The sequence below is a fragment of the Perognathus longimembris genome, chromosome 17 (assembly GCF_023159225.1).
Source record: "Perognathus longimembris pacificus isolate PPM17 chromosome 17, ASM2315922v1, whole genome shotgun sequence".
Taxonomy (NCBI): domain Eukaryota; kingdom Metazoa; phylum Chordata; class Mammalia; order Rodentia; family Heteromyidae; genus Perognathus; species Perognathus longimembris.
In genome coordinates, this window is record NC_063177.1 from 10778532 (window position 1) to 10805250 (window position 26719).

At 44.0% G+C, this 26719-nt stretch overlaps 1 protein-coding gene across 4 annotated transcripts; it reads left to right on the forward strand.

Annotated features, from left to right (window-relative positions):
* Positions 1 to 88: 88 nt before the first annotated feature.
* Shpk (sedoheptulokinase) lies at positions 89 to 24911 on the forward strand. Of its 4 annotated transcripts, none has more exons than XM_048366989.1 (7): positions 89 to 332; positions 8304 to 8445; positions 16633 to 16816; positions 17167 to 17352; positions 18171 to 18346; positions 19637 to 19837; positions 24391 to 24911. In XM_048366989.1, exons 1-7 carry the CDS (start codon positions 171 to 173, stop codon positions 24801 to 24803), a joined length of 1464 nt encoding a protein of 487 aa, XP_048222946.1. In that variant the 5' UTR covers positions 89 to 170; the 3' UTR covers positions 24804 to 24911. The 4 variants fall into 4 exon arrangements, with proteins under 4 accessions (XP_048222946.1, XP_048222947.1, XP_048222948.1 ...); XM_048366990.1 differs by having other exon boundaries at positions 90 to 335; positions 8301 to 8445; positions 17200 to 17352; XM_048366991.1 differs by having other exon boundaries at positions 91 to 332; positions 17200 to 17352.
* Positions 24912 to 26719: the final 1808 nt, after the last annotated feature.

Here is a 26719-nt window from a genome sequence, read left to right on the forward strand (position 1 = left end):
ATCGCTGGGGCCCCTGGCGGGGCGTCCTCTTCGCTCGACCAATGGGAAGGCGAGAAACCGCCATATTGAGTGTGGCTGAGAGAAGTCAGGCAGCGCCTCGCCGCTCCTTGCTGCGGGGTGAAGGTACCTGTGCCGCCGCTTGTTCCCGGGCTGCCCGTGTTCCCACCGCCATGGCCGTGCGGCCCGTCACTCTCGGCCTCGACCTGGGCACCACCTCTGTGAAGGCAGCCCTTTTGGAGGCTGCACCCGGCCACCCATCTGGGTTCCTGGTCCTGGCGAGTTGCGCCCGGGCAGCGCGGGCGGAGGCCCAGAGCGTGGCTGCCGGGTCCCAGGTGAGGCTGTGTCCCGAGCCGCCGCCCCGGAGCCCCTCGACACCCTCCTCCGGGAGGCCTTTCTGCTACCCTCTCCCGCCGCGATGTCTCCCCGTCTGCGCTGGCCTGTCTGCCCTCCCACCGCCTGCGCCATCTCCTCCCGGGGCTGGCTGCCCACCGCAGCTCTGCCCCTAGCCTAAGATCTTGTCCCGGGAGCTTTGCCACCTGTGATCAACGGACTTCCTGCTCTCCGGCCGCTCAACCGTCTCTACCCTGACCTTCGAGGAATCAGGCCTCCCTTCTTAACTGGCTGTACTCTGTAGCTCTTGTCTGCCCTGTGCCCTTCAGTTCAGGAGTCAGTTTCTTCCCTGAGTTATCTTTAGCAAATCAGATGCAGAATCAGCCCTAACAGGCTCCTCTCATTCCTTAGAACTGTCACACTTACTTGGTTAGCCAAAGTCTGCCACCCCAAAGACAGATTCCCTGGAGAAAAGACTTAAGATATGACAGGAAGACACAGAGATAAGTGGATTAAAATGCCGATTTATTTAAGAATCAGATTGACAGTTATGCATTACAACCAGTGACTTGTGAAGTCCCCCAAAAGAATGTCAGGACAATGGGTTCTGTTGAGAGATGTGGATGGGTTTAGAAAGGATGTCAGTCCTCTCAAATGGGGTCCCTGAAAAGGGTAACTGTACAGCCAATTAATGATAGAAATGAATGCCAGGGGGGCTGGGAATGTGGCTTAGTGGTAGTGTGTTTGCCTAGCATGTATGAAGCCCTGGGTTCGATTCCTCAGCACCACATATATAGAAAAAGCCAGAAGTGGTGCTGTGGCTCAAGAGGTAGAGTGCTAGCCTTGAGCAAAAAGAAGCAAGAGACAGTGCTCATGCCCTGAGTCCCAAGCCCCAGGACTGGCAAAAGAGAAAAAGAAAAAGAAATGAATGCCAGGGAGCTTTGTGTAACCTTTGGTTATTTTTTGGGCCTCAGCTTGTTCTCTGAGTTGAAATAGGTGACCTCTAAGACCTCTTCTAGCCACAAATTGGCATTTTCTGGGCCAAGCCCCGCCTCCAAGAGATTTGTTTTTCCTAAGCTCATTCCACATATGTGGACTCGTTCTTTAGGGTTCAGAATCCATCTTTCTGGGAAACATTTCAGAGGATAAAGATTCGAAGAAAACTTTGCATTTTGATAAAGGCTTTTTAAAAGTACTTTGGTTGGGGCCTTGGTATTTTAGAGTGATTATTTCACTTCAGGGACTATGAAATGGAGGCAAAGTTGACTCTGCCCTTGTGGAGGTGAGGAGCTGTATTAGGATTACATGTATTGGATTGCCCTTTCTCTTAAGATCTCTCCCTCCCTCCCTCTTTCCCTCCCCTTCTCTCCCATTTCTAGGGTTCAGTCCTTGTGTGCTAGGCAAGTGCTTTCCCATTTGCTCTGTGGTGGAGTTACATACCCCAGTCCAGGGGCACTTTTTGGGGTGGGGGTGGGGATAGTCTTTGGGCTTGAATTCAGGCCCAGGGTGCTGTCCCTGAGTCTTTCCTACTCAAGGCTGTTGCTTTGCCACTTGAGCCACAGTTCCATCTCCATCTTTCTGGAATTTAATTTGAACTATGATTCTCAGATCCTGACTAGAAATATAGGCGTAAGCCACTGGCATCTGGTTCACAGCTACTTCTTACAAACGAATTTACCTTCCATCAGTGTTGGGCAGGCTGTTAGCTGCTTACAGGTACACCCAGCATGTCACACCTGCCCAATGAAGGCCTGGGGGTAGTCGCAGTAATTATCTGCCGCCTCTTTATATCTATCACTTATGACAAACAACATTGCTGTGATTTCATCTATGTCAGGTTTCTCAACGTTGGCACTGTTGACGTTTTGGGCTGTTGACATTTGGTGTGAGTTCTGTCTTGTGTAGGTTGTTTAGCAGTAACCCCAGTCTCAGCTCACTAAGTGCTAGTGACATTTCCCCCTTCCAGATGTGACAACCAAAAATATGTCTTCATTGTGAAATAGCCCCTAAGAACTAAATCAACCCCAGGTGGAAATACTTATCTATAGGAAGACTTGATGGCTAAGCTCTTTCTTCATACCTGCTCATCCTTTTCACTCATCATTAGTACTGTGTATACCAAGGCTAAACTTGGCAGAGATAGATGATTAGGTTTGTAGGTATTTGAAATTTAAAATATATCATTTTTCTTGTATTTCTTTGTTGACTCCCCCTCCGCCTCTACCCCCTCCTTTATGCAGGGCAAGGTCCTGTTATATAACCTAGGCTGGATCCTGCCTCAGTCTATGGAACATTGGGATCAAAACTGTTTCCTGGGTATTTAGAGCTATGGTCTATGGGTTGGTAAGAATAATTGACCAAGACAGGAGAATAGGATGAACAAAGTTTTATGAGGAGAGAGACATGATGAGCATCTAGCTAAAAGGAGCATAGATAGCACTACTGTTGTTGCTGCTGCTACTTCTGCACCAGTATAGACATAGGGGCAGGCTTGCATAGGGCCAGTGGGGATTTTATTCCTTCTTTAGACCACAGTTTAAAATTTTGAGGCTGTGGGGACGGCCTACATTCTTTTTCATATCTGAATTCTATCTGGTCCGTTTCTCAGGCTTGACTCCCTCATTTCACATGCTTGTTTCTGAGCACTAGGTTCATCTATGTTTCACCTGGATCTTGGTGTTTCTGTCTGAATGTCACCTTAAATGAGGACCTCCATCACATTGTGTGTCATTACACTTGGCTAAACTACAAAATATAAAGGAAACTCACTGACCCTGTCTCAGCTATTTGTCTTCTGGGTTTTGATCTCCTTAGTTATAAACAAAAGGGTATAGGAATGAGTGGGTGTGAGTTTCTAAGTATTTTTTTTTTCTTTTTTCTTTTTTTGGCCAGTCCTTGGGCTTAGACTCTGGGCCTGAGCACTGTCCCTGGCTTCTTTTTGCTCAAGGCTAGCACTCTGCCGCTTGAGCCACAGCGCCACTTCTGGCCATTTTCTGTATATGTGGTGCTGGGGAATCGAACCCAGGGCCTCATGTATATGAGGCAGGCACTCTTGCCACTAGGCCATATCCCCAGCCCTCTAAGTATTTCTTCAAGTCTAAAATTCTAGGGTTTGATCTGGATATAGGCTGATATTCGGAACCAAGAAATAATAGTAACAGCTGTCCTGTGGTACTGTGGGTATGTGCACTTTTTGTTCCTCTGATCATACTGCTCAAACTGGAACTAACTGCCTTTTGGTACCTCCTTATTTCATTCCTATCTTTCCTGTTTCCCTTTTCATCCTCATAACTTACCACTCTTGGGCGCCTTTTAAACAATGGCTGCTCTGTTCTGAGATGTGGTATGATCTGCTGTCCATGTGAATACTGTTTAAATTAGTACCTTCTAATACAAATGCAAGACACAAATGGGAGCCATTTGTGCAGTTTTTTGAGTCGTCACATTTAAGTAAAAGGAAGTCAGGCGTGGCGGCATATACCTGTAATCCCAGCTGCATGGGAGGCAGAGGTGGGAGTGCTGAGGTCTGAAGCCAGACTGGACAAAAGCATGACAAAACAAGAACCTCCTCCCCCAACCTAAAAACACCACCACCCAAAACTAAAAGCAAGAAAACTCTGGAGATATCGGTGAAGTAGTCAAGTACTTGCCTAGCAAGTGTGAGGCCATGAGTTCAAATTCTAGTACTAAGAAAAAAAAGTAAAAGGAGGCTGGGAATATGGCCTAGTGGCAAGAGTGCTTGCCTCCTGTACATGAAGCTCTGGGTTTGATTCCCCAGCACCATCTATATAGAAAACAGCCAGAAGAGGCGCTGTGGCTCAGGTGGTAGAGTACTAGCCTTGAGCAAAAAGAAGCCAGGGACAGTGCTCAGGCCCTGAGTCCAAGCCCCAGGGGAAAAAAAAAAGTAAAAGGAAACAGTTGAAATTAATTTTTATCATATTTTATATAATTATTCAGTATATGCAATATATTATCATTTTGACATGTAGTCACCAATAGACTTATGGAAATTTATTAATGAGACACTTAGCATCCTTTTTTTTTCATATAAACTCTAAACTTGTGTGTGTTTTATGCTTATACCACCCAATTCCGAGCTGTCTATGGCTGATGACTGCTGTATGGGATGGTGGAGGTGCACTCATCAGTCTTGTCTTTGGGAACCCTGTGTGGCCTGATGCCTCCTCTGTGCTTGTTTGTTTTGACTGCTGTTGTTCAGGACAACTCCTGAACACCTGCTGTTGTCCTTCCCTTATATAAAGGATCCTTGTCTTGAGGTGGGGCTGCCTCCTCTAGAAATGCTGTTCTCTCTGCTCCCACACATGACTGTCCTCTGTGTTCCTTCTTTCATACTCCTTCAAAGCAGAGGAGAATGCTCTGTAAAAGCAGGCAGGTTTGCTTCTGAAGAGGAAAGCTGCACTCCCTGGAGGGAACCAGGGGCCTTGGGGCTCAGTGTTTGCATGTACTTCCAGGCCACACGCCTTCTTCCTTCCCCATAGAATCAGCATTTGTTGAGAGCTGTGTATTTCTTATTGGTCTCTGAGTTTTCCATCAATCCCTCTGGTTAGTTTGTTTTGTACTTTGAGGTGATTATTATGTTTTATGCCTATTTTGGACAAAATGAAAATTAGTAGAACCCCAGCTCCTACTTAAGTTTTTAAATTGAGTTTATAAAGATTGTTCTATTAATAAATAGCATTAAAAAGAATAAGAAACCTAACAACAAAATCCAAAGCAAAATAAAAACTAAAAAAAGAGAAATGCTGAGTGTATAACTTGTAGTAGAGAGCTCTTGCCTAGCATGCTTGACTTCATGGATTTGATTCCCAAGACCCCAATATGACAAAAGAAAAAGTCTTGATACTTTTTATTTTATGCTTTTGTAGTACCAGGGATCAAACCCAGAGTAGACAAGTGCTCTGCCTTTGAGTACAATGCTGCCTCCTTCCTTAGATATTTTAAACAGCAGTTATACATTTAATCTGTTTTCTTGCATAGGTACTTGCACGTTGTCAGTTCAAACTCAAACTGGGATTGCAGTTTGGGAGGCACAGGTTCTGCTAGATCTGAATCACCTTTCCAAAGAAGATAGGGAAGGAGGAGTTCCAGAGGGCAAGTAATACAAAGCAATAAATAGTAATATTGTGGGGAATTTCTGTTGCAATTGAGAAAGAACAAGTATTCAATAGAAAACAAACAATGTATATATTTAGTAAAAAAAAAAAAAGTTTGTATACCAAGAGTCTAGTAGTCTGGATGTATGTTTCCAGGCTCCTGGAACTGTCTGCTCTAGAACCCACAGTTAAAAGGACAATTTAGCCAGGCACTGGTGGCGCACATCTGTAATCTAAGCTATACAGTAGGCTGAGATCTTGAGGATAGAGGTTTGAAGCCAGCCTGATCTGGAAAGTCTGTGGGACTTTTTAATCTCCAGTTAACCGCCAAAAGCCAGAAGTGGAGTCATGGCCCAAGTGGCAGAGTGCCAGCCTTGTGCAAAAAAGCTCAGGGACAGCACCCAGGCCCTGAACTCAAGTCCAAGTACCAGCACACACCCACCTACACAAAAGGGCATTGTCCACCAGTTACTTAAGGCAACTGTTATGCCTAAGGCCTGTTCCCTAATGGCCTATTGACTATTTAGAAGAACTTGCTGTGTTGTTTTCATTATGATTTTTCCTTTTATTTTCACAAATTGTCTGACTTAAATATTTTCAGAATACTGAAGTGTAGTGCTCTTTTTGTTGTTGTTTTGAGGATAGAACCTGGGGTCTTTAGAATGTTAGACAAGCACTCTACCACTGAGCTTCATCCTGGCCCCAGAACTTAAGTTTTACAAGACAAATAAATATATGCTAAGGGGCTGGGGATATGGCCTAGTGGCAAGAGTGCCCGCCTCGTATACATGAAGCCCTGGGTTCGATTCCCCAGCACCACATATACAGAAAATGGCCAGAAGTGGTGCTGTGGCTCAAGTGGCAGAGTGCTAGCCTTGAACAAAAGGAAGCCAGAGACAGTGCTCAGCCCCTGAGTCCAAGGCCCAGGACTGGCCAAAAAAAATAAATAAATAAATAAAAATAAATAAATATGTGCTAAGGAAACTTAAGAAATGTTTTTATGTGCTTCAAATATTTTTATAAATGGAACAGTTACTTACATATGTAAACTGCCTTAAAATAGTCAGTACTTCCATGACTTAATTATAAATATCAATGGTACAGATATGATTCTTTTACTATGCATATATATTCAATTTCTGATTTTTCTACTTGGAAATTTAGTTATTCACAAGGAAAAAAAATGGTCTTGTATTCCCAGGTGAATATTTTCTAATGGCTTTTTTTTTTTTTTTTCCAGTCCTGAGGCTTGAACTCAGGCCCTGGGCACTGTCCTTGAGCTTCTTTTGCTCAAGGCTAGCACTCTACCACTTGAGCCACAATGCCACTTTCAGCTTTTTCTGTTTATGTGGTACTGAGGAATTGAACCAGGGCTTCATGTATGCTAGGCAAGCACTCTACCACTAAGTCACATTCCCAGTCCTCTGATAGACTTTTTTTGTTTATTTGTTTTATTTTTGTTGCCAGTCCTGGGGCTTGGACTCAAGGCCTGAGCACTGTCTCTGACTTCTTTTTGCTTAAGGCCAGAATTCTACCTCTTGAGCCACAGCGCCACTTCCGGCTTTTTTCTATATATGTGATGCTGAGGAATCAAACCCAGGGCTTCATGTATACGAGGCAAGCACTTTACCACTAGGCCATATTCCCAGCCCCTCCTCTGATAGACTTTTTATTTATTTATTTTTAAATTTTTATTGTCAAACTGATTCTGATAGACTTTTTAGCTTACTGAAATGTATAGAGTTAAGAGGGAACTTGATTTTTGAACCTATTTTTATTTTACTTGTTGGTCTTGGGGCTTGAACTGAGGGCCTAGCTCTGTTCCTGAGCTTCTTTGTTCAAGGCCAGCACTCTACCACTTAAGCCACAGTTCTACTTCAGTCTTTTTTGGTAATTAATTGGAGATAAGAATCTTGCATACTTTCCTGTCCAGGCTGGCTTTGAACTGTGATCCTCAGATATTAACCTTCTTAGTAGCTAGGATTACAGGCCTGAGCTATGGTGCCCAGCTTTGAAGGCTTTTAATTTCCTTTAGATCAAATCACTCTGCATACAAAAAATTACCATATTTGGGGATATTATTCTCTGAGCCCCACCATAGGAAGATGTTGCTAAGAAAGGCTCAAAGGACTAAAGCACTTCAGGGTGAGGTCTAGTTGTAGGCCTTCCTGCAACGGGGTGCAAAGTTTCTAATAGGGACTTAAATTTTTTTTTTTTTGCCAGTCCTGGGGCTTGAACTCAGGGCCTGAGCACTGTCTCTGGCTTCTTTTTGCTCAAAGCTAGCGCTCTACCTCTTGAGCCACAGCACCATTTCTGGCTTTTTCTATGTATGTGGTGCTGAGGAATCGAACCCAAGGCTTCATGTATACAAGGTGATCACTTTATAACTAGGCCATATTCCCAGCCCTAGGGATTTACTATTTTAAGAATGAGGAGGTCATAGAGCCTGGATTTCTTCAGTTTTTATCTCATCATTGCCTGTTTTTAGAGTCCAGTCTGATTCCCACATTTAGATGCACTGCTTGATTGGAATTGGTCCTCTTGCTCTTGCTCTTGCTCTCTCTCTCTCTCCCCCTCTCCCTCCTTCCCTCCCTTCCCTCCCTCTTTCCCTTCTCCCCCCTCCCCCCTCTTCTCTCTCCCTTCTTCCCCCTCTCTCACTCCTCCCTTCCCCCCACCTTTTTTTCTCTTTCCTTCTCTCTGTCTTTCTCTTCTCCTCTACTCTCCCCTTTTCAATTTTTATTTTTGTGACCCTGATTCAACAAGCAGGGCAATCTACCCTCTAGGAAATTTCCCAAGGCCTGTCCTCCTCTGTGTGCATATTTATCTGCCCATGCCCACTTTATCTTGTTCTTTTTCCAGGGGCAGGAGCAGGATGTGAGTAGAATCATCCAGGCCCTAAATGAGTGCCTTGCTGCCCTTCCCCAGCATCAGCTCCAGAGAGTTGGGGCCATTGGAGTATCTGGACAGATGCATGGTGTAGTGTTTTGGAAGACAGGCCAAGGTATGTGGGGCTTTAGGATGATCACATGCTGCTGACAGTAACAGACTGAGAACAGGGGCTCTCTGAGCAGTGTTGTTATGACACATGAGGATAGCGCTTTGGCTCTTTAGAGTGAAGTAACATGGTGGCTCCTTAACTTTTGGGTACATTTTTTTGGTTCAAATGTGTAATAAAGAAGTGAACTGTCCATTCACAATGGGACCAACACATTATCCATGAACAGGCAGAGGAATAAGGGAGGCTTTTCTGGTTCTTCTGTATAATACAGGGAAGTGAAATTTCTATACTTTTTCTTCATAGTACCACTGTCACAGAACAAGAGGTTAGCTGTAACTATGAGTTGTCAAGATCCAGAGGAAACTCTTTGGAATAAGTTCTTCTTTCTTCATATAATCACAAGGATTTATGACTTTTCAGTTCCAGGTAGTAATCCCTTGTTATTATTATTATTACTATTATTATTATATAGTTATACATAGAGGTTTCAATTCTATAAGTCAGCTTATGAGCATAATGTATCTGGATCCACATTACCACATCCATTGGGGAGTAACCCTTTTAAGGGTGGAGTTGTACTTAATGGGTTATTTGATGAAGGTCTCCAGCAGTTCAGTGACAATGACCTCTTCTGTCTGGTCTTCAGGAGAAGACCAAGCTAAGAAAACAACAAAGTATTCTTCACATGGAACAACAAAGAACACTTCCATGTTGAGGGAATTACTTGCATGGTCTCATCGATTTTTCCTAACACCTTATGATGTGAAGATGAGAAGTTGGAGTTCAGTAGGTTAGAATAATGTCTTTAGGGTTATAAGATAGTAACTTAGGTCTATGTACCTTCAAATACCAAGCTTTTATAGGAGGTCCAATGGCTCAGAGAAGGAAAAGACTTCCCAATATTGTTTTCAATTTTATATATAAAGCCATGAACTCCTTGTTGTCATAGGAATTACTTTCTGCTTATTTGTTTGTTTATTTACATGGTCTCATAGTCCAGGCAGGCTTGGAACTTAAAATACTCCTACTCCTGCTCCCTGAGGGTTGGGATTATAGGCATGAGCTACCATACCCAGGTGGTTTTTTTAATAGGAAGAATAATACTATAAACTTATCACTAGCTTCAATAAAATCAGCATTTGAGTGTGGGTTTGGTTGACTTTAAAAAACAAAACACTGTTTTAGATGCTGTGTCATATCTATCCAGTTAGGACTGTGAGTGTGAACCACCAACACATCTGGCTGAGTACAAGTATTTGAAGCAGAGGATGGATGGCACTTTGTTATTTATTTATATTGTCATTAGATAGTATACAAAGGAGTTTCAATTCAACATGTCAGTTTATAAATACACTGCATCTTGGTCAGTGTCACCCCTTTCATTGTTATCTCCTGCCTCTTTTTTTTTTTTTGCCAGTCCTGGGGCTTGGACTCAGGGCCTACACACTGTGCCTGGCTTCTTTTTGCTCAAGGCTAGCACTCTGCCACTTGAGCCACAGTGCACTCTGGTCATTTTCTATATATGTGGTGCTGAGGAATCCAACCTAGGGCTTCATGCATAGGAGGCAAGCACTCTCACCACTACGCCATATTCCCAGCACCCCCCCCCCACCTCTTTGTTCCCTACTCATCCTCTCAATGGAAAACCCCTGTTTTATATTTTAACATATTTACATTGAATATGATAACTATATTCACTTACTCTTCCACTCTCCATTTGTCTGCTTCTTCTCCTCTTGACCTTACATTGCCCCTAACACATGCATTCCAGTTTCCTAGTTTTTCATTTTGTTAAACTGTTAGTTCAAAGGAGTTACACCATTGAAACCCTCCCCTGCATATACCATATTTTAGCTAATATGTTTGTGTACACCTGCATATGACCTTGTGTGTATTTATATACATTTGGACTGATATAGTTAAGAGGATGTGAACACTGTACTCATGCCTTTCTGCCTGGAGAGTCAGAATCCCTGGGCTGAGGGAATAGTGATCTGCCTCTCAGTATGACTGGTTTCTAGTGATGCATCATGTAATCATTGCTCTGGAAGGTGCTGGCTAACTATGGAAACCGTAGGCAGCTGTCTCCCTCCCACTCCCATGTCTTCCTGTTGTCAGGCCAGCTGAGACTCTGGAAGCTGCTTGGCTCCAACAGTGGCAGTAGCAGAAGGCCAATTACAGCACCAGAGTTTAGATTGTAAAAGCTTTTTAAACTCCTTAATTATTCATTAACGAGAATAAATGTCCTTTTAATACTAAAACTCTTCCCAAAAAGGACTGCAGAGATCTAATGATTGTGGTCTTGTCACGTGCCTTCATTTCTGCCCATCTCCTGGATTCTGTATCAACCACACAAACCATCAGCCACAACACTGGAAAAAGCTGCTTAATATTTCATCGGGCCAGCCTGCTTCTTTCTTGTTTTGTTTTCTGTTTCTGGGAAGAAGGACAGCCATCATTTGGCGATGATGGCTCCTGCTTAGTAGAGTTGTATGAAATCACATTTGGAATCAAGTTATACTACTTCTAATGGCAACCTTAATTCAGTTTGATTTCAGTACCTACAACTTATAAGGCTCCATGTTGTACCCTCTGGGAGATATAAAAATGAATGGATGAAACCTGAATATAGCTAATATAGTTAGGCACTTGTAACCTGAGCAGAGAGCTAAGTGCTTCAGTGAAGGCCCAGGCCAGCAAGTTGGAGGAGAGGGAGTGATTAGTATCTTCTTAGAGGCCTGTGGTTACACCTGTTTCAGATTCTGTTTTCAGGCCCAGTAAAAGTGGAGGGAAATGGGGATCTTAAAGTAAACGAAGAGGTGCGCATTAGGCTGGAAGAAAGTATTTGCTGAAGTAGGCGAAGAACATATATTAGTACAAAATAAGCAATAACAAAGAAAGGATAAATGGACAAAAGATATGCAGCAAGCAGTTCTTAAAAGAGAAAATTCAATAGCTAGTAAACATGATGATCAAATCCATGTCATTGGTAATTTGAGATGTGCAGGTGAAAACAAGGAGAAATTGTTTCCCAGCCATTGGATTATAAGAAGTCAAGGTTTGGGGATGTCAGGTGCTATCTAAGAGTGTAAACTGGTCTTTTAAAATGCTAATACTGGTAGTGCAAATTAGTAGAGCTGTTTTGATTACTTTGGTTAGTCTGTTAAAAATAAGGTAGCTATTATGACTCAGGAGTTATTGTACTTATAAATCAATCCAGGAACATTAATGCGTATGTGCATGAGGCATTATGGTGCTCCTTCACTGCATCCTTGTTTATTGTAATGAAAACGTGACATTTACCTGTGGGGCTGGATTAAATTGATAGTGGCAGGCCCGTGCTGTGGAGTGATATACAATAATTCAACAGAATATGTGTAAAGCCCAGTAATCCAGCAAATACTGACAGAGGACAGAAGGCTGCAACACTGGGCTGGGAATATGACCTAGTAGTAGCGTGCTTGCCTCACATACATGAAGCCCTGGGTTCAATTCCTCAGCACCACATATATAGAAAAGGGCAGAAGTGGCGCTGTGGCTCAAGTGGCAGAGTGCTAGCCTTGAGCCAAAAGAGTCAGGGACAGTGCTTAGGCCCTGAGGCCAAGCCCTAGGACTGGCAAAAACAAAACAAAAAAAGAAGGATGCAACACTGTTGGGGCTGGGCAAACAGATTCTGTATAATACTTAAAATTTTTATATTGAGAATTCATCCACTTGTTACACTCAAAATTTAAAATAGCTGGGTGCCAGTGGCTCATGCCTGTACTCCTAGGTACTCAGGAGGATGAGATCCAGGCAGGAGAGTCAGTAGCAATCTTATCTCCAATTAACCACCAAAAAGTTGAAAGTAGAAATGTTGTTCAAATGGTAGAGTGCCAACTCTGAGTGAAAAAGTTAAGAGACAGCACTCAGGCTCTGAATTCAAATCCCAGTACTGGTACAAATAAAATGCTCCCATAGAATATGGCTTTTTGTTGTTGTATGCCCAGATTTTGGGGTCCCCAAAAACCATCAAGGAGCCGAAAGCCGCTGTAATCACATGAGAGTCTTTATTGCAAGCTCGAGCCTGGGCTCTTGATTGTCACCGACACACTGGATCTGAATCAAGAGCCCCAACCCTTCATTTAGCAGGGTTTTTTATAGGGTTTGGGGGAACATTCCATGCATCACATCATCACACAGCAAATTATGTCACACCGCGGGAAAGTTATAAAATAATTCTTAAGAATGATTGGCTGGGAATATGGCCTAGCAGCTAGAGTGCTTGCGTCCTATACATGAAGTCCAATTCCTCAGCACCACATATATAGAAAATGGCCAGAAGTGGCGCTGTGGCTCAAGTGACAGAGTGCTAGCCTTGAGCAAAAAGAAGCCAGGGACAGTGCTCAGGCCCTGAGTCCAAGGCCCAGGACCTGCCAAAACAAAAACAAAAAAACAAAATAAAGAATGATTGGCCTAATCAATGGCGGGGATGGGCCTGGTGAAGGTGATTGGCTAGCTTATGGGGTTCAAAATGATTGGTATAGACAAATTATCTGAGTTGGGTCACAAGGGTGTCCCCCGAGTCATTCTTAGCTTGAGGGGGCATCTGAAACTTCAGATATTTCCTGTTATCTCTTGATCTAGGTTGGGTCTTAAGGGCTACATCATCCTTAGCTTGAGAGGACACATTAACCATGTTTCAGGAACACAACACACTGGCCACACCTCAATACATTTTTTTTTTTTTTTGTGCCACAATGGCTAAAGCATTCTAACTTTAACTGACCTCTGGTCAAATGAAGTCTCTCTGGCTACCTTTATTATTTTAGACTGCATTTTGTTCAGGCTCTTCACATTGACATGTTCTGCAGTTATTCCAGGAAGCTTCAGGGCCTGGTCAGGGCCAAGCTACAATATAGAGGTGCACCGGATCTTCAGGTTCTTCACTTGTTGTTCTGTTTTTTGCCAGTCCTGGGGCTTGGACTCAGGGCCTGAGCACTGTCCCTGGCTTCTTTTTGCTCAAGGCTAGCACTCTACCACTTGAGCCATAGCACCACTTCTGGCTTTTTTCTATATATGTGGTGCTGAGGAATCAAACCCAGGGCTTCATGTGTATGAGGCGAGCACTTTACCACTAGGCCACACTCCCAGCCCGGCTTTTTTTCTTTTGTGCTGTCTTGGAGCTTGAACACTGTCCCTGAGCTTCCCCCCCACCCCCCTCAAGGCCAGCTCTCTAACATTTCAGCTACAGCTCCACTTCTGGCTTTTTGCTGGTTAGTTGTCTTTAAGAATCTCATGGACCTTCATGCCTGGGCTGGCTTTGAACTGTGATCCTCAGGCCTCAACCTCCTTAAGTAGCAAGGATTATAGGTGTGAGCCACTGGCATCCTGCAGAATTTCTACTTTCAAACACAGACTTCCAAGATAAAGAAGTGGGCTTTAAATTAGCATATAAAATTGAATTTGCAGCACAAATGGCCTTAATGTGCTTAAGTTCTTGTAAGAAGAAAGGGTGGTATACTCAAATAGGATTCCATCCTCATCCAGATGTATTTCCTCAGTGGGGGAAGGGAAGTATACTTTCAGGCCTGGGCTTGTAAGGGCAGGAGCCTCAAGGTAAAGAAGGCCTGTATGTTTGGGACCTCTGATCCTACAGTAGGCATTCCTCTCTGGTGGCCATTGCTCATTCCTCTCTATTTTTTGAGTTGGTACTTTGGCTCTGCTTGGATGCAGAAAATTATGTTTTTGTTTTTTTTTTGTACTGCCTCAGGGCCTGGACGCTATTCAGGTCTTTTTGCTCATCACTTAGTAACTTACATAAGTGCATCTTACTGTATCAGGCCTGGGCAGGACTCAACCAGCTGATTCTTCTAAATGGCACTGATAGTAGTTGTCCATTTGGTGGATAGACAGGTTAGGAGGGCTCAATGGCTGTGATACCATGGGTATAAGGCCGGGTTCACCTGGAAAACTGTACCAGGCCTCTTGCTGTAGTTCTCTGGTACTGTAGCTTTAGAATATCTAGTCTTTTTACCTAGGGGCTGGTTTCTCCCAGAGAGGCTACAGTAGGACCATAACACTTCTTATAAATTAGCCTTCTATGTTCCAGGATGTGCCTTCCTTCTTCCTTATTCTCTTGGTCATGCAAGTTGCCAAGGTCAGCCTATAATTAAGGAAAGATGATATAAAATGATATTTTCTCTCCCTTTTTGTTTCTGGTATGGGGTTTGAACTCAGGGTTTTGTACTTGCTGAGCTTGCTTGTTCTACTATTACTTTACCACCTGAGTCACATATTTAGTTTTTATTTTTTTTTGCCAGTCCTGGGCCTTGGACTTAGGCCCTGAGCACTGTCCCTGGCTTCTTTTTGCTCAAGGCTAGCACTCTGTTACTTGAGCCACAGTGCCACTTCTGGCCATTTTCTATATATGTGGTGCTGGGGAATCGAACCCAGGGCTTCATATATACGAGGCAAGCACTCTTGTCACTAGGCCATATTCCTAGCCTCATATTTAGTTGTTTTAAAGATGGAATCTTATCTTTTTTGCCTGGGCTGGCTTTGAACCACAATCCTCTGTATTTTAGTCTCTCAAGTAGCTTGGATTACATGCATGAACCACTGGCATGATATTGTGCTATACTTCCTAATGGGAAGTATTGTGAAGAATTTGTGCAAATCTACCATAAATAATGCTTTCAAGCATTACAAAAAGAACATTAAGACTAGAATATTACAGTGGATCTAGCTGTTCTCAAATATGAGAATATGAAAAGCATTTGGAGGCCTTTAGGCCTGCAGACACTTGGTTATGGAATGGCTTATTCTGGAAACAATTTGGATGAAATATTTAAATCAGAGCAGCGAATTTGCAGAGGTGTTACACAAGATCAATGAAGTAAAGTTTGATGCCTGAATATCCATTAGCTTGGGGATGGGGTTATAGCTCAGTAGTAGAGCACATGACACATACTGAACAATCATGTAGCTCTCTAGTCAAGTTCCAGCCACTCCCCTCCCCCCCAAAAAAGAGATCATTTAGGTTAGACCAAAGGAAAAAAGAAAATATGTTGGTAATCATACAGAACCACGCCTAGATAATGTTATCATGATGAGAGTTTTAGAAGGATAGAGGAGATGGGGACTTGAAACTGTAAATATTTTAAGGAGTTGGGGAAAGTATAATAATTTAAGAATGAATAAGGGCTGGGAGGTAGAGTGCTTACCTCATATACATGAAGCCCTGGGTTCCACTCTGTAGCACCACATAATAGAAAAAGCCAGAAGTGGTGCTGTGGCTCAAGTGGTAGAGTGCTAGCCTTGAGCAAAAAGAAGCCAGGGGCAATGCTCAGGCCTGAGTTCAAGCCCCAGGACTGACAAAAAGAAAAGAAAAGAATAAGAATCTGGGTGTTGATGGCTCGTAGCTACTCACTCACAAGGCTGAGATCTGAGGATCACAGTTCAAAAGCCAGCCTGGCCAGTAAAGCATATGAGACTATTATCTCCAATCTACCATCAAAAAGTTGGAAGTGGTACAGTAGCTCAAGTAGTTCACTTCCAGCCTTGAGTTAGAAAGCTAAGGGACAGTGCCCAAGTCCTGAGTTCAAGCCCCATACCAGAATGTGCCCTTGTGTGCACACACGCATGCACGGGCACACACACACACACACACACAAACAAATGAATAAAAAGAGCAGGATGGTGCACACATCCACAATCCTAATGGCTTAGGAGGCTGAGACTTGGAGGATCATGGTTCAAAACTAGCCCAGAGAGAAAAGACCAAGAGATGCTACCTTTAGTTAACCAGCAAAAATGTTGTACTAGAGCCATGGCTCCAGTGGTAGGGCACTGGCCTTGAAGAAAAAGGCTAACAACAGTGTTAGATCGAGTTCAAGCCCCAGTACTGGCAAAAATAAATAAATAAATGAAACAGAAATTGGGCATATGGAGGGAGTAAATGACTTGCCCACAGTCTGGAAGTCACCTTGATCTCAATACCAAGTCTGAGTCAAGCATTGTCACAGGGTAGATAGATCTGTGTTGTAAACTCACAAGCACAGTGGTTTCAGGACCGTGACAGTGACCTCTCAGGTGCTTCTCCTTCCTTCCCCTCTACCATGGATTGAACCCGGGACCCAGTGAAGCTCCACCACTCGAACCATTCTCCTAGTTCTCTCTTCCTCATTTTTTGTATCTTCTTTCCTCCAGGCTGTGAATGGATAGAAGGAGGGCCTGCCCCTGTGTTTGAGCCCAGAGCTGTGAGCCAGCTGGTCACCTGGCAGGATGGCCGATGCAGCAGTGAGTTCCTGGCTTCTCTGCCCCAGCCGGGGTCCCATCTCAGTGTGGCCACGGGATTTGGCTGTGCAACCATCTTCTGGCTTTTGAAAAATAGGTATGAATCATTTCCAGGGGCTACAGCTTTACCTAGTTAGCCCCTCCTCACCTTCTGGGTGGTGTGGTCACAAAGCTTAGCTTTGGTTTAGGATGGCTCCATTTTGCAGATGGTTCTTTACTGTCATCCAGATATAACTCAGAGGGGGAAAGAATGGGCCGGGGAGGGCATGTGCTGTCTTGCCAGGCATAGTGCTTCTCCATGCTTTGCATGGAGTGGCTGCGAAGTTCTATTTAGGGTCCAGCTGTGCATGAACCATAGTGTATAGAATTGTGATGGTACTCCCAGCTGCCCAGTGTCTAGTCCCACTGTTCATAGCTGGATACATCATGTACTTCCACTCCTATTAGACAGCATTGGAATGTTTTTGGTCTGAAAAACAGCCCAGAGTTCCTGAAGTCCTATGATGTGGCTGGCACCATTCAGGACTATGTGGTTACTATGCTGTGTGGCTTGCCAAGACCTGTGATGTCTGACCAAAATGCTGCCAGCTGGGGATATTTCAACACCCAGAGCCAAAGCTGGAACTTGGAAGTGTAAGTATAACCTACATGTTATATATATGTATAAATACACGTATATACATACACACATATATATGTTTTTCTGAGATGGACTTGAACCTGGTATTTGATCCTTTCACTCATTGACTATCATTCTACCACTTGAGCCACTCTGAGTTTTATATACTTAAAATAAGACTGATAAGCAGAGCTAGTAGGTTGGAGGGATGCCTTTTAAGTACTTTTAAAGCAATTATTTGCCTTTTCAGGTACAGAAGTCCAGTGCCTTGTAAGTCCATTTCCTTCAGGGCCCAAATTCTGAGCTCTGACATAAAGCAAAAAGCATCTGGTAGTTCAGGTAAAGGACATTTTTTTTAGCATGTTTCATAAAATAGCGCTCCTGTATTCACTAACCCTGAAAGAGGGATGTGTGGGTGTTCAGGAAGTTGGCAGGTTTGACTTCTGTCTTGCCCAGACTAACCAACTCTAACTACACTGTAGCAGTGGTGCCTCCCTTTGCAGAGATTTTATGTTTCCTTCAAATGTGAGGTGGTGGTGGGGTATGGAATGCTGAGTGCTCATGAAACTAACTCTTCTACTCCTTTTTGATGGCTGCTGTTTAAACTGTACCCTCCACCAAAGGTGAATCCCAAGCTTTTGTTCACTACCTATAAAGAACAAACTCATGGTTTTAAAAGAAGCCAAAGGAAAAAAGTGAATACTGGGGATTCTAAGGAGGGGTTCTACTCTCCTTTCTCTATAACATTTTTTTCTTACTGAGTTTCCTTGAAATAACAAAATCCAGAATACCAACCACCAGGTAAATGCAGATGACTGCTTTTGTTTTGCAGACTGAGAGCCTCTGGTTTTCCCCTCCACCTGCTCCCAGACATTGCTGAGCCAGGGAGTACAGCTGGCAGCACTTCCCATATGTGGTTTGAAATCCCCAAAGGGACACAGGTGGGCGTGGCCATGGGTGATTTACAGGCCTCCGTCTATTCCTGCATGGGCCAAAAGACAGATGCAGGTAAGTTTTGCTTTTGTTCTCTCCTGAGACACTAAAGTCTCCTGAGTGCTATCCCTGAGCAAGGTACTGAGGGGCATAAGTAGTTTAGCAGCCTTAGTACCCTTTGACCTATAAAAATGGAAAGCACCCTCATCTATGCAGGTGAATCCCTCTGCTTAGGGAGCTTGTTGGCCAGCAGGTAAGTTTCTGCCCCTGTGGGCTGACCATCTGTGCTTATTGAGCCAGGTGAAGGAAATAGCTCTATTGAAGACTATTTTCTACACTTGATGACCAAGATATTAAGATGATTAGGTTAGGAATGAAGTTCAGTGGTAGAACACTTGCCTAGCATGTACAAGCCCTGGTTCCAGCCCCAGTATAGAGAAAAGAAAGTGATGAGTAGATTAGAGCTGTTACTGTGTTTTTGTCAGTGAAAGTTATGTGAGATGTTTAGAACTGCAGGCTATTTTCTATATTTAGGGGAGGAAAGTCACACTGGAGGGGGAGGGAGCAGTCTGGGACAAGGTTGGCAAACTTTTCCTGAATAGGGCCAGAAAAATGGGGAGAACCATCCTGCTGGGTCATGGCATGGTGGATGGCATCACAGGGGGTGACAAAAAACTAGCCAGAGTGAGCTCTCTTTTATAATAAAGACAATTCCTTCATTACTCATTAACCCATCCAGTTCCACAAGGTCTGAATCACCCATGAAGCGCCCACCTGATTCTCTTAATACTCACAGTGGGGGATTAAATCTCCACCAGCATTTGGGTGGAGACATTCAAGCCACCGCAAGGTGCCTCCTCTTGGTGGTGGTGGGTTCTTGGGCTCCAGTTTGGGGCTGCTGTGTGCCTCAGCTGTGACCTGTCAATAGACAATGCGGGTTTTCCACTGTCCTTGGCCCTCTTAGCCAAAGGGCAGGCAGGGACATGGTGCTCCTGTTTTATAGTCATGACAGGAGCTTGATGTGGCCAAAAGTAAAGACTTTCTGAGACTTGCTTTTGCTCCTGTTGCTTCTGAACTCCAGCAGTTGGAAAAGTTAGATATTAAACTCAGTTTGGCTCCTGAACACAATCATTCATGAAACCATACAATACTGCTTCTGCCCTGTTTTATCTTGTAGAAGCATGTTAAATATTGCCTATACTTGGGGGCAGAGGAATCAGGCTTTATCTCTTGAAAGGAGTGGATAGCAGAGAATTTATTATAGATATATATTTTAAACCCACCACACTCTCCCATGCTCTGTTATGACTTGTGACTCCAGGTTAGCCTCGTGGGCCTAAGCTCTGCTTTTTTTCTGGACCACAGTTCTCAACATCAGCACCTCGGTCCAGCTGGCAGCCTCCATGCCTTCTGGATTCCAGCCAGCACAGACTCCGGACCCTACAGCTCCAGTTGCCTACTTCCCATACTTTGAGAACACTTACCTGGGAGTGGCAGCATCACTCAATGGGGGCAATGTGCTGGCCACATTTGTTCATATGCTTGTGCAATGGATGGCTGATCTAGGTAAGTGTGGCCCACACAGTGATATGTTCTCTGCTTGTCCTTTCCATGTGGTAGTGTCTTATAGCTTAATATGCTGTGCCTAGGTCCAGGTGGGCCCAGCATGTTCCTTCCTGCTTTAGGAGGCGGTGTGGAGGCCTCTTAGTCTCGCATGGCTGAACTGCCAATCCATACTCTTGTCTTTATGGCAGGTGGTGGACACCTTCTCTTTACCTTGGCTGTGGAGTACTCCAACAGCTTCCTCTACTTCCTCTGACCCATGGTTTTACTTCTTTTGCCAAAAAGCTCCTACATCCCTTGTTTTTTTTGTGTGTTGTTGTTGTTGATGATGACAAACAGCTAAAATAGAGTGCTCCAACATGTCTGAGTGAAAAGACTCTGGTATTTGGCAATATTACATTATATAATACTGCAGTTCCTGTTTCATCTTCTTTGAAGGCTCCTTGGAAACTCTGAGGCTTTCTACTACCTTCTTTTATTCTCAGGGAGGATTTTTCTCTGTTCTGCACATAAGTGACCTCCTTTTTTGCTACACTGTCTAGGTCTAGGGAAATCATGGCCATCAGATGCAGGGCTCACAATTAGGCAACTGCAGGAAATGTGCAACATCAACATGAAAACAAGGGCAGGCACAGGCAGTAGTGTAGGAAGTTCTTCCTGGGTGGGCAGACAGGTGCCAAGATGGGTCTCAGTGTTTTCAGGATGACTGGGGACATCAGGATAGCAGCAACTGTACTCCATTTCTCTCAGAGGTACTTCATTGAAAGAACCTGGAAAACATTTCAAGTTGTAGAACTGGTGTTCAGAATTACTAGGCAAATCCTTTGTTCAGATGTTGGTGTAGTGGATTGCCTGTGTTAATAATCCTCATGGAGCTGTCTATGTGGGACTGCTTTTCTTACCTCTGAAAGAGTTGGGAATGTTTCATTTATTTCTTATGCTGGGGATAGTACTCAGGGCCTTAGGCATGTCAAATAAGCACTCCACTACAGAACTACATGGGATGTGTGTGTGTGTGTGTGCGTGTGTGTGTGTGCCTGTGCGTGCGCACATGTGCATGCCAGTACTGGGGCTTGAACTCAGGGCCTGGGAATTGTTCCTTAGAATTTTTGTTCAAGGCAGTCATTTTACCACACAAGTGAGCACAATTCTACTTCTGGTTTTTTGCTGGAGATAAGTTTCATAGACTTTCCTGTCTGTGCTGACTTTGTACTGTGACCCTCAGATCTCAGCCTTCTGCATAGTTAAGATTATAGGTGCCTGGCTGAGCTACATGATTTTTAAAAACCCAACAATATAGGAAGATTATAGAATAAAATACTCCAACCATTTTCACCCTAGTCTAGGTCCTGACATGTATCTTCTCTATATGCTTTTTAGAAACTCTAGTAGACTTTGTTTTGAGAGCTGGATTTTAATTAGAGCAGTGTCTGGCAGCTAGATTGCTGATATCAAGAAATCTAAAAGTCACTGGCTGGTGCAGTCCAGGCATCAAACAGAGGGCTGTGAAGCACTGGTACTGTGTTCTTAAAGCCATATATATGGTCATGTTCCCTCTTGGGGAGAGGGAAATAAAGAGGCCAGTAGAGGATCTGAAGCTAGTGCCAGGGCTGGACCTTTGTGTGCTCTGTACATGTGGGCTGAGAAGAATGTTCTGGCATGAGGGCTTCCTAAGTGGAGACCAGTGGGATGCTCTGGCCAATTATGTGGAGAAGGGCCCATGGATTTTTGGCTCGAGCTCTGTTACATTTCTGCTTTCTGAAAAACATACTGTGCCTCCCAAGCTCCAGTCCTTGTGGAAGAGGAAGGAATTGGTTCCTTTTTGTCAGCACTTTCCACTGTAGCCTCACACACAGAGGGTGTCTCCTCACCTGGGCTGGAAATGTCAGTTTTTGTTTATTTGTTTTGTTTTTGTTGCCAGTCCTGGGGCTTGGACTCAGGGCCTGAGCACTGTCCCTGGCTTCATTTTGCTCAAGGCTAGCACTCTACCACTTGAGCCACAGCGCCACTTCTGGCTTTTTTCTGTATATGTGGTACTGAGGAATCGAACCCATGGCTTCATGTATACAAGGCGAGCACTTTACCACTAGGCCATATTCCCAGCCCTGGAAATATCAGTTTTTACTCTGTCTATGAATCTTCCAAATATCTCATTCCTTATGTCCCTGCTTCTTGTCATTAAAAAAAATTAAAAAAAAAAAAAAAGCACTGGTGGCTCAATCTAGCCTGTAATCCTAGCTACTCGGGAGGCTGAAATCTGAGGATTGTGGTTCGAAGCCAGTCCAGGCAGGAAACTCCATGACACTCTTATCTCCGATTAACCACCAGAAAACTGGAAATGACACTATGGCTTGAAGTAGTAGAGTGCTAGCCTTGAGCAAAGAAGCTCAGGGACAGCACCCAGGTCCTGAGTTCAAGCCCCACAACTGACCAAAAAAAAAAAAAAAAAAAAGACACTTGAAGTTGAATGTGATGGCATCTACCTGTAATCCCAGGCAGGAGAATTGCAAATTTGAGGCTAGCCTGGGCTACATAGTGAGAGCCTATATCAACCAAAACCAAAAGGAAAAAAAAAATTGGTTTTGAGAGCGTAGCTCAGTGGATTTACATGCTAAGCATGTCGCTGGATTCTACCTCAGTACCACAAAGGGAGAAAAACAAAAACCAGAAAATTGCTATTTTTGTGGAATTCCTAGAGGAGTAGATACATTTTATATGCATCCTGTCATATTTAAGGAGGAGTCCTGCCGATCAAAGTTTTGCCTGATTGCTTATAATATTAAAACTACTTTCTCTCCCATTCGTGAGTGTATAAAGTTGAGTTTGTATAACATTGAAATGTTACAGTATGACTCTAGATTAAAGATTCTCAGCATTGGCCACACACTGGAATAACTGGGATATGTGTGTGTGTGTGTGTGTGTGTGTGTGTGGTTGTTGTTGTTGGTGGTGGTGGTGGTGGGGCTTGTACTTTGGATGCTGTCCCTGAGCTCTTCAGTTCAAGGCTAGTGCTCTACAACTTGAGCCACAATGCCACTTCTGGTTTTCTGGTGGTTAATTAGAGGTATGAGTTTCATGGGGACTTTTCTGCCTGGGCTAGCTTTGAACCATGACCCTCAGATCTCAGCCTCCTGAGTAGCTAGGATTACAGGCATGAGCCACTGGTGCCCAGATTTAAAATAATATTGACATTGATCAAGATGAGCTAGCTATATGCATAAACTGACATGTTGAATTTAAACCCCTTTGTACACTGCTTATAGATAACTAAAAACAACAACATCAATATTGACATCCTGGATCCATCCACAGAAATATTGACTATTTAACTTGGGGATAAGTGGAGAATGAAATTGGCATTTTATGAATGTTTTTCAGATGATTCTGACATCTGTGCATGTAGCTAAGCACTACTCAGGCAGGTAACAGCACCAGCACCCACTTGCTCTGTGTTCCCTGCTGGGAACTGAGTCAGAAGCTGCATGAGGGACCTAATAAGTGATTCATTCACACTGAGGTTGAGCTAGGTGAGTGGCTCTCCAACTTGGCTGCATTTCAGAATCAATTGGGAGAGTTAAAAACTTGTGAAGCCCACACTCGTTCTGTCATTGTCTATAGATGGGGATTACAGTGCTGTTAAAGCTCAGGTGATCGCCTCTCCAGTATAAGGCCCTGGTGTGGACAGCTTTCTTTGTATCAAAGCCAGGTTTGCTTTCTTCATTTAATGGTAGAGTGATTTTATCCTTTTCCTTCTTCTCTTCTTCTTCTTTTCCCTCTTTTTCTCCTTTCTCTTCCCTGTTCTCCTTCCTCTTCCTTCTTTCTTTTCCATGCTAGAGATTGGAACCCTTATGCAGTCTCAGCAAGCACTCTACCACTGTGACATCTTAGCCTTCAAAGTGATTGTAAGGTCAAAGTATATTGAAACAAACCACTTCACTTATTACGTTTATTATTTAAATCTTTATTATTATGTTATTATCTTTAAGTAGTTGTACAAAGGGGTTTTGATTTAATGTACTTCAGCTTTTTAGAATTCAGAGCTAACATAATGTAGAAGAAGAAAATCTGACCAGGACTCTGCCGGAGAATCAGCTATTGGCTGCCAACACATCACTTCTCCCCCACCCTCAGGTGTCCCATGCACAAAATAAAGGTGATCTGGACTGAGATAAGCCTGGGATCCTGGGATTGGTGGGGTACTGCTGGTTGCTTCAGTACCAGCTTTGGTGATGCTTATTAACCACTGTGTGCATTTGACTCCACTGGGACCTGCAATCACACATCTGTGTGACAGTTTGGTGCTCATGCTAGGGTCAAGTCGCACTGCTACACTATCAGACATCTGCCGATAGATATTTGAGGCTAGGACTGCAAGTGAGACAACTGGGCAGACTGAGACACAGGGCAGACTGTGTGAATTCCTGAGCCTGGAAGCTTTTAGCTACAGTGTGAGGAGAAGCAGTAAGTAGATTTCTCTCTGTCTGCTGGGCCCTCTAAACAGTCTCATTACTCATGCAGAAGCTGCAGGAGCTCACAAACATCTCTGTTTTTGACAGGCTTGGAGGTGGAAGAATCTTCTGTGTATTCGCGCATGATCCAGGCAGCTGCACAGCAGAGAGATACCTGCCTAACCATAACTCCAACTGTGTTGGGGGAGCGGCACCTGCCGGACCAGTTGGCCTCTGTGACTAGAATCTCCTCCTCTGACCTCTCTTTGGGACATGTGACTCGGGCCCTGTGCAGAGGCATTGTTCAGAACCTTCACTCCATGCTTCCCTTCCAGCAGCTTAAGGAGTGGGGTGTGAAGCGAGTACTGGGGAGTGGTAGTGCACTGTCCCGAAACGAGGTGCTGAAACAGGAGGTACAGCGCGCTTTCTCACTGCCCGTGTCCTTTGGGCAGGATGTGGATGCTGCGGTCGGGGCTGCTCTGGTCGTGCTCCGGAGAAACCTCAACCAGAAAGAATCTTAGTCCCTACTCTTGGGCTAAGAACGGCCTAATTAATATTCCTGATGTAAGCAGCTTTTAAGATATACTTGATCTCAGAGAACCATCTTGATCAAAAACTTACCTTAGGGGCTGGGGATATAGCCTAGTGGCAAGAGTGCCTGCCTCGGATACACGAGGCCCTAGGTTCGATTCCCCAGCACCACATATACAGAAAAAACGGCCAGAAGCGGCGCTGTGGCTCACGTGGCAGAGTGCTAGCCTTGAGCGAGAAGAAGCCAGGGACAGTGCTCAGGCCCTGAGTCCACGGCCCAGGACTGGCCAAAAAAAAAAAAAAAACTTACCTTAGGAGAGGAAGGAAACACCTGGTTTGTGGGTCGTATAATGCCCTCAAAATTATTATGGAACATGACAGGATGGGCACATATACTACCCCTTGCCTGTATTGGTAATTTTGTATGGCCCATGAATGACGTTATAAATATACAAATAGCCCTTGGCAGAAAAACGGTTCCCTGCCCTATTAGTGCACACTCTAAATATGAAGCTGGGAACCATCAGCCAGTTCACAAACTAGTGCCTTCCAAAGAGAAATCCATCCTGAGCTGATTGTAAATATAAATGTATGTGAGACATATATATGTATATATGTATGACATATATATATATAGAGAGAGAGAGACAGACAGACAGAAAGAGAGGCAAACACACAGAGATAGAGAGAGAACACATTTCTTGGTCAGCAGCCCTATCTGTGATTCATCTGTAGATAAAAAATAAATCCAACTTCAGATGTCAAAAAGTCTGGTGGCTCCATTTAAGCAAAGAAGACTTGCTTTTTTATCCAGCTTTGAAATGGTTTTATTTTTAATTAAATTTTAAGGCCTGAATACTGTCCCTGGCTTCTTTTGCTTAAGGCTAGCACTCTACCTCTTGAGCCACAGCACCACTTCCAGCTTTTTCTGTTTATGTGGTGCTGAGGAATTGAACCCAGAGCTTCATGCATGCAAGGCGAGCAGTCTACCACTAAGCTATATTCCCATCCCTTTGAAATGGTTTTAAGCACATGAAGCACAAATTTGTTGGAAAAGTCCTTTTTTACTAGGTGGTACTAAGTGGCTGAGACCCCTTTCCCACTCTAACTGTCCCTAAGCTACAGTGGGTTAGCCAGGAAATGGCTGACCCAAGCACAATGAATGAGACTGGCTCAGATGAAGATGGAGAGGCCTGTGCCAGTCTTCTTGCCATGCACACTCACCTTCAAGAAAGCATGCTTCTCTGAGGCTGCCCTGTCCCTCCAACAACTGTTAAAAATACATCCCTGGGAGAATGGACAGATGGCTTGACCAATAAGGGGGACTGAAGCTTTGTGGACAGCACAATTTTGGATATTACTCCAAAGACGTTGACAAGGTACCAGCAGGATCCTTTTCCAGAATTTTGTGTATTTTTGTCCCTGACATTTCAAGGTGGCCAATTTCATCAGAGAGAGCCTCTTAGGCCCAAAGCCTCATCCTGTGAGGCCTCACTTGCATGGAGAATAAATTGCTCCTCCTTCTGGACACATGAGTAATGCTCATATTCATTTCAGTAACTTCTTTCACCTTACTGGAAGAAGCAGTGAGTAGTTTGTGACTTCAGGCTAGAGAAACTGAGGCCCTGAGAACTATGCTCAGCTTACTATCTCTGCACAGGGCCCAGCACATATGCAAGAGCTCCTTAGTTGGAAAGTTTGGATTTAGCAAGGATTGGCCCTGGGGTAGAGCAGACACATGCTACATAGACTAGGCTGTTAGGACTCCTCCCAAGAGCAGCACCCAGCAGGCATGGCAGGCTGCCTTCCTGAGGTCACAGGGACAGACCAGGCTATTTGAGGTCCTTCTGCCTTTTTTTTTTCTCTCTCCTGAGGACTGCCTTGGGGTCATTCTGATGAGAGATCT

Coding starts and splice junctions, on each gene's coding strand:
- Shpk (XM_048366989.1), top strand. CDS start 171: ATGGCCGTGCGGCCCGTCACTCTCGGCCTCGACCTGGGCACCACCTCT. Junction 18,347..19,636: donor GGGCCAAAAGACAGATGCAG/GTAAGTTTTGCT, acceptor TCTGGACCACAG/TTCTCAACATCAGCACCTCG. Junction 19,838..24,390: donor GCAATGGATGGCTGATCTAG/GTAAGTGTGGCC, acceptor TGTTTTTGACAG/GCTTGGAGGTGGAAGAATCT.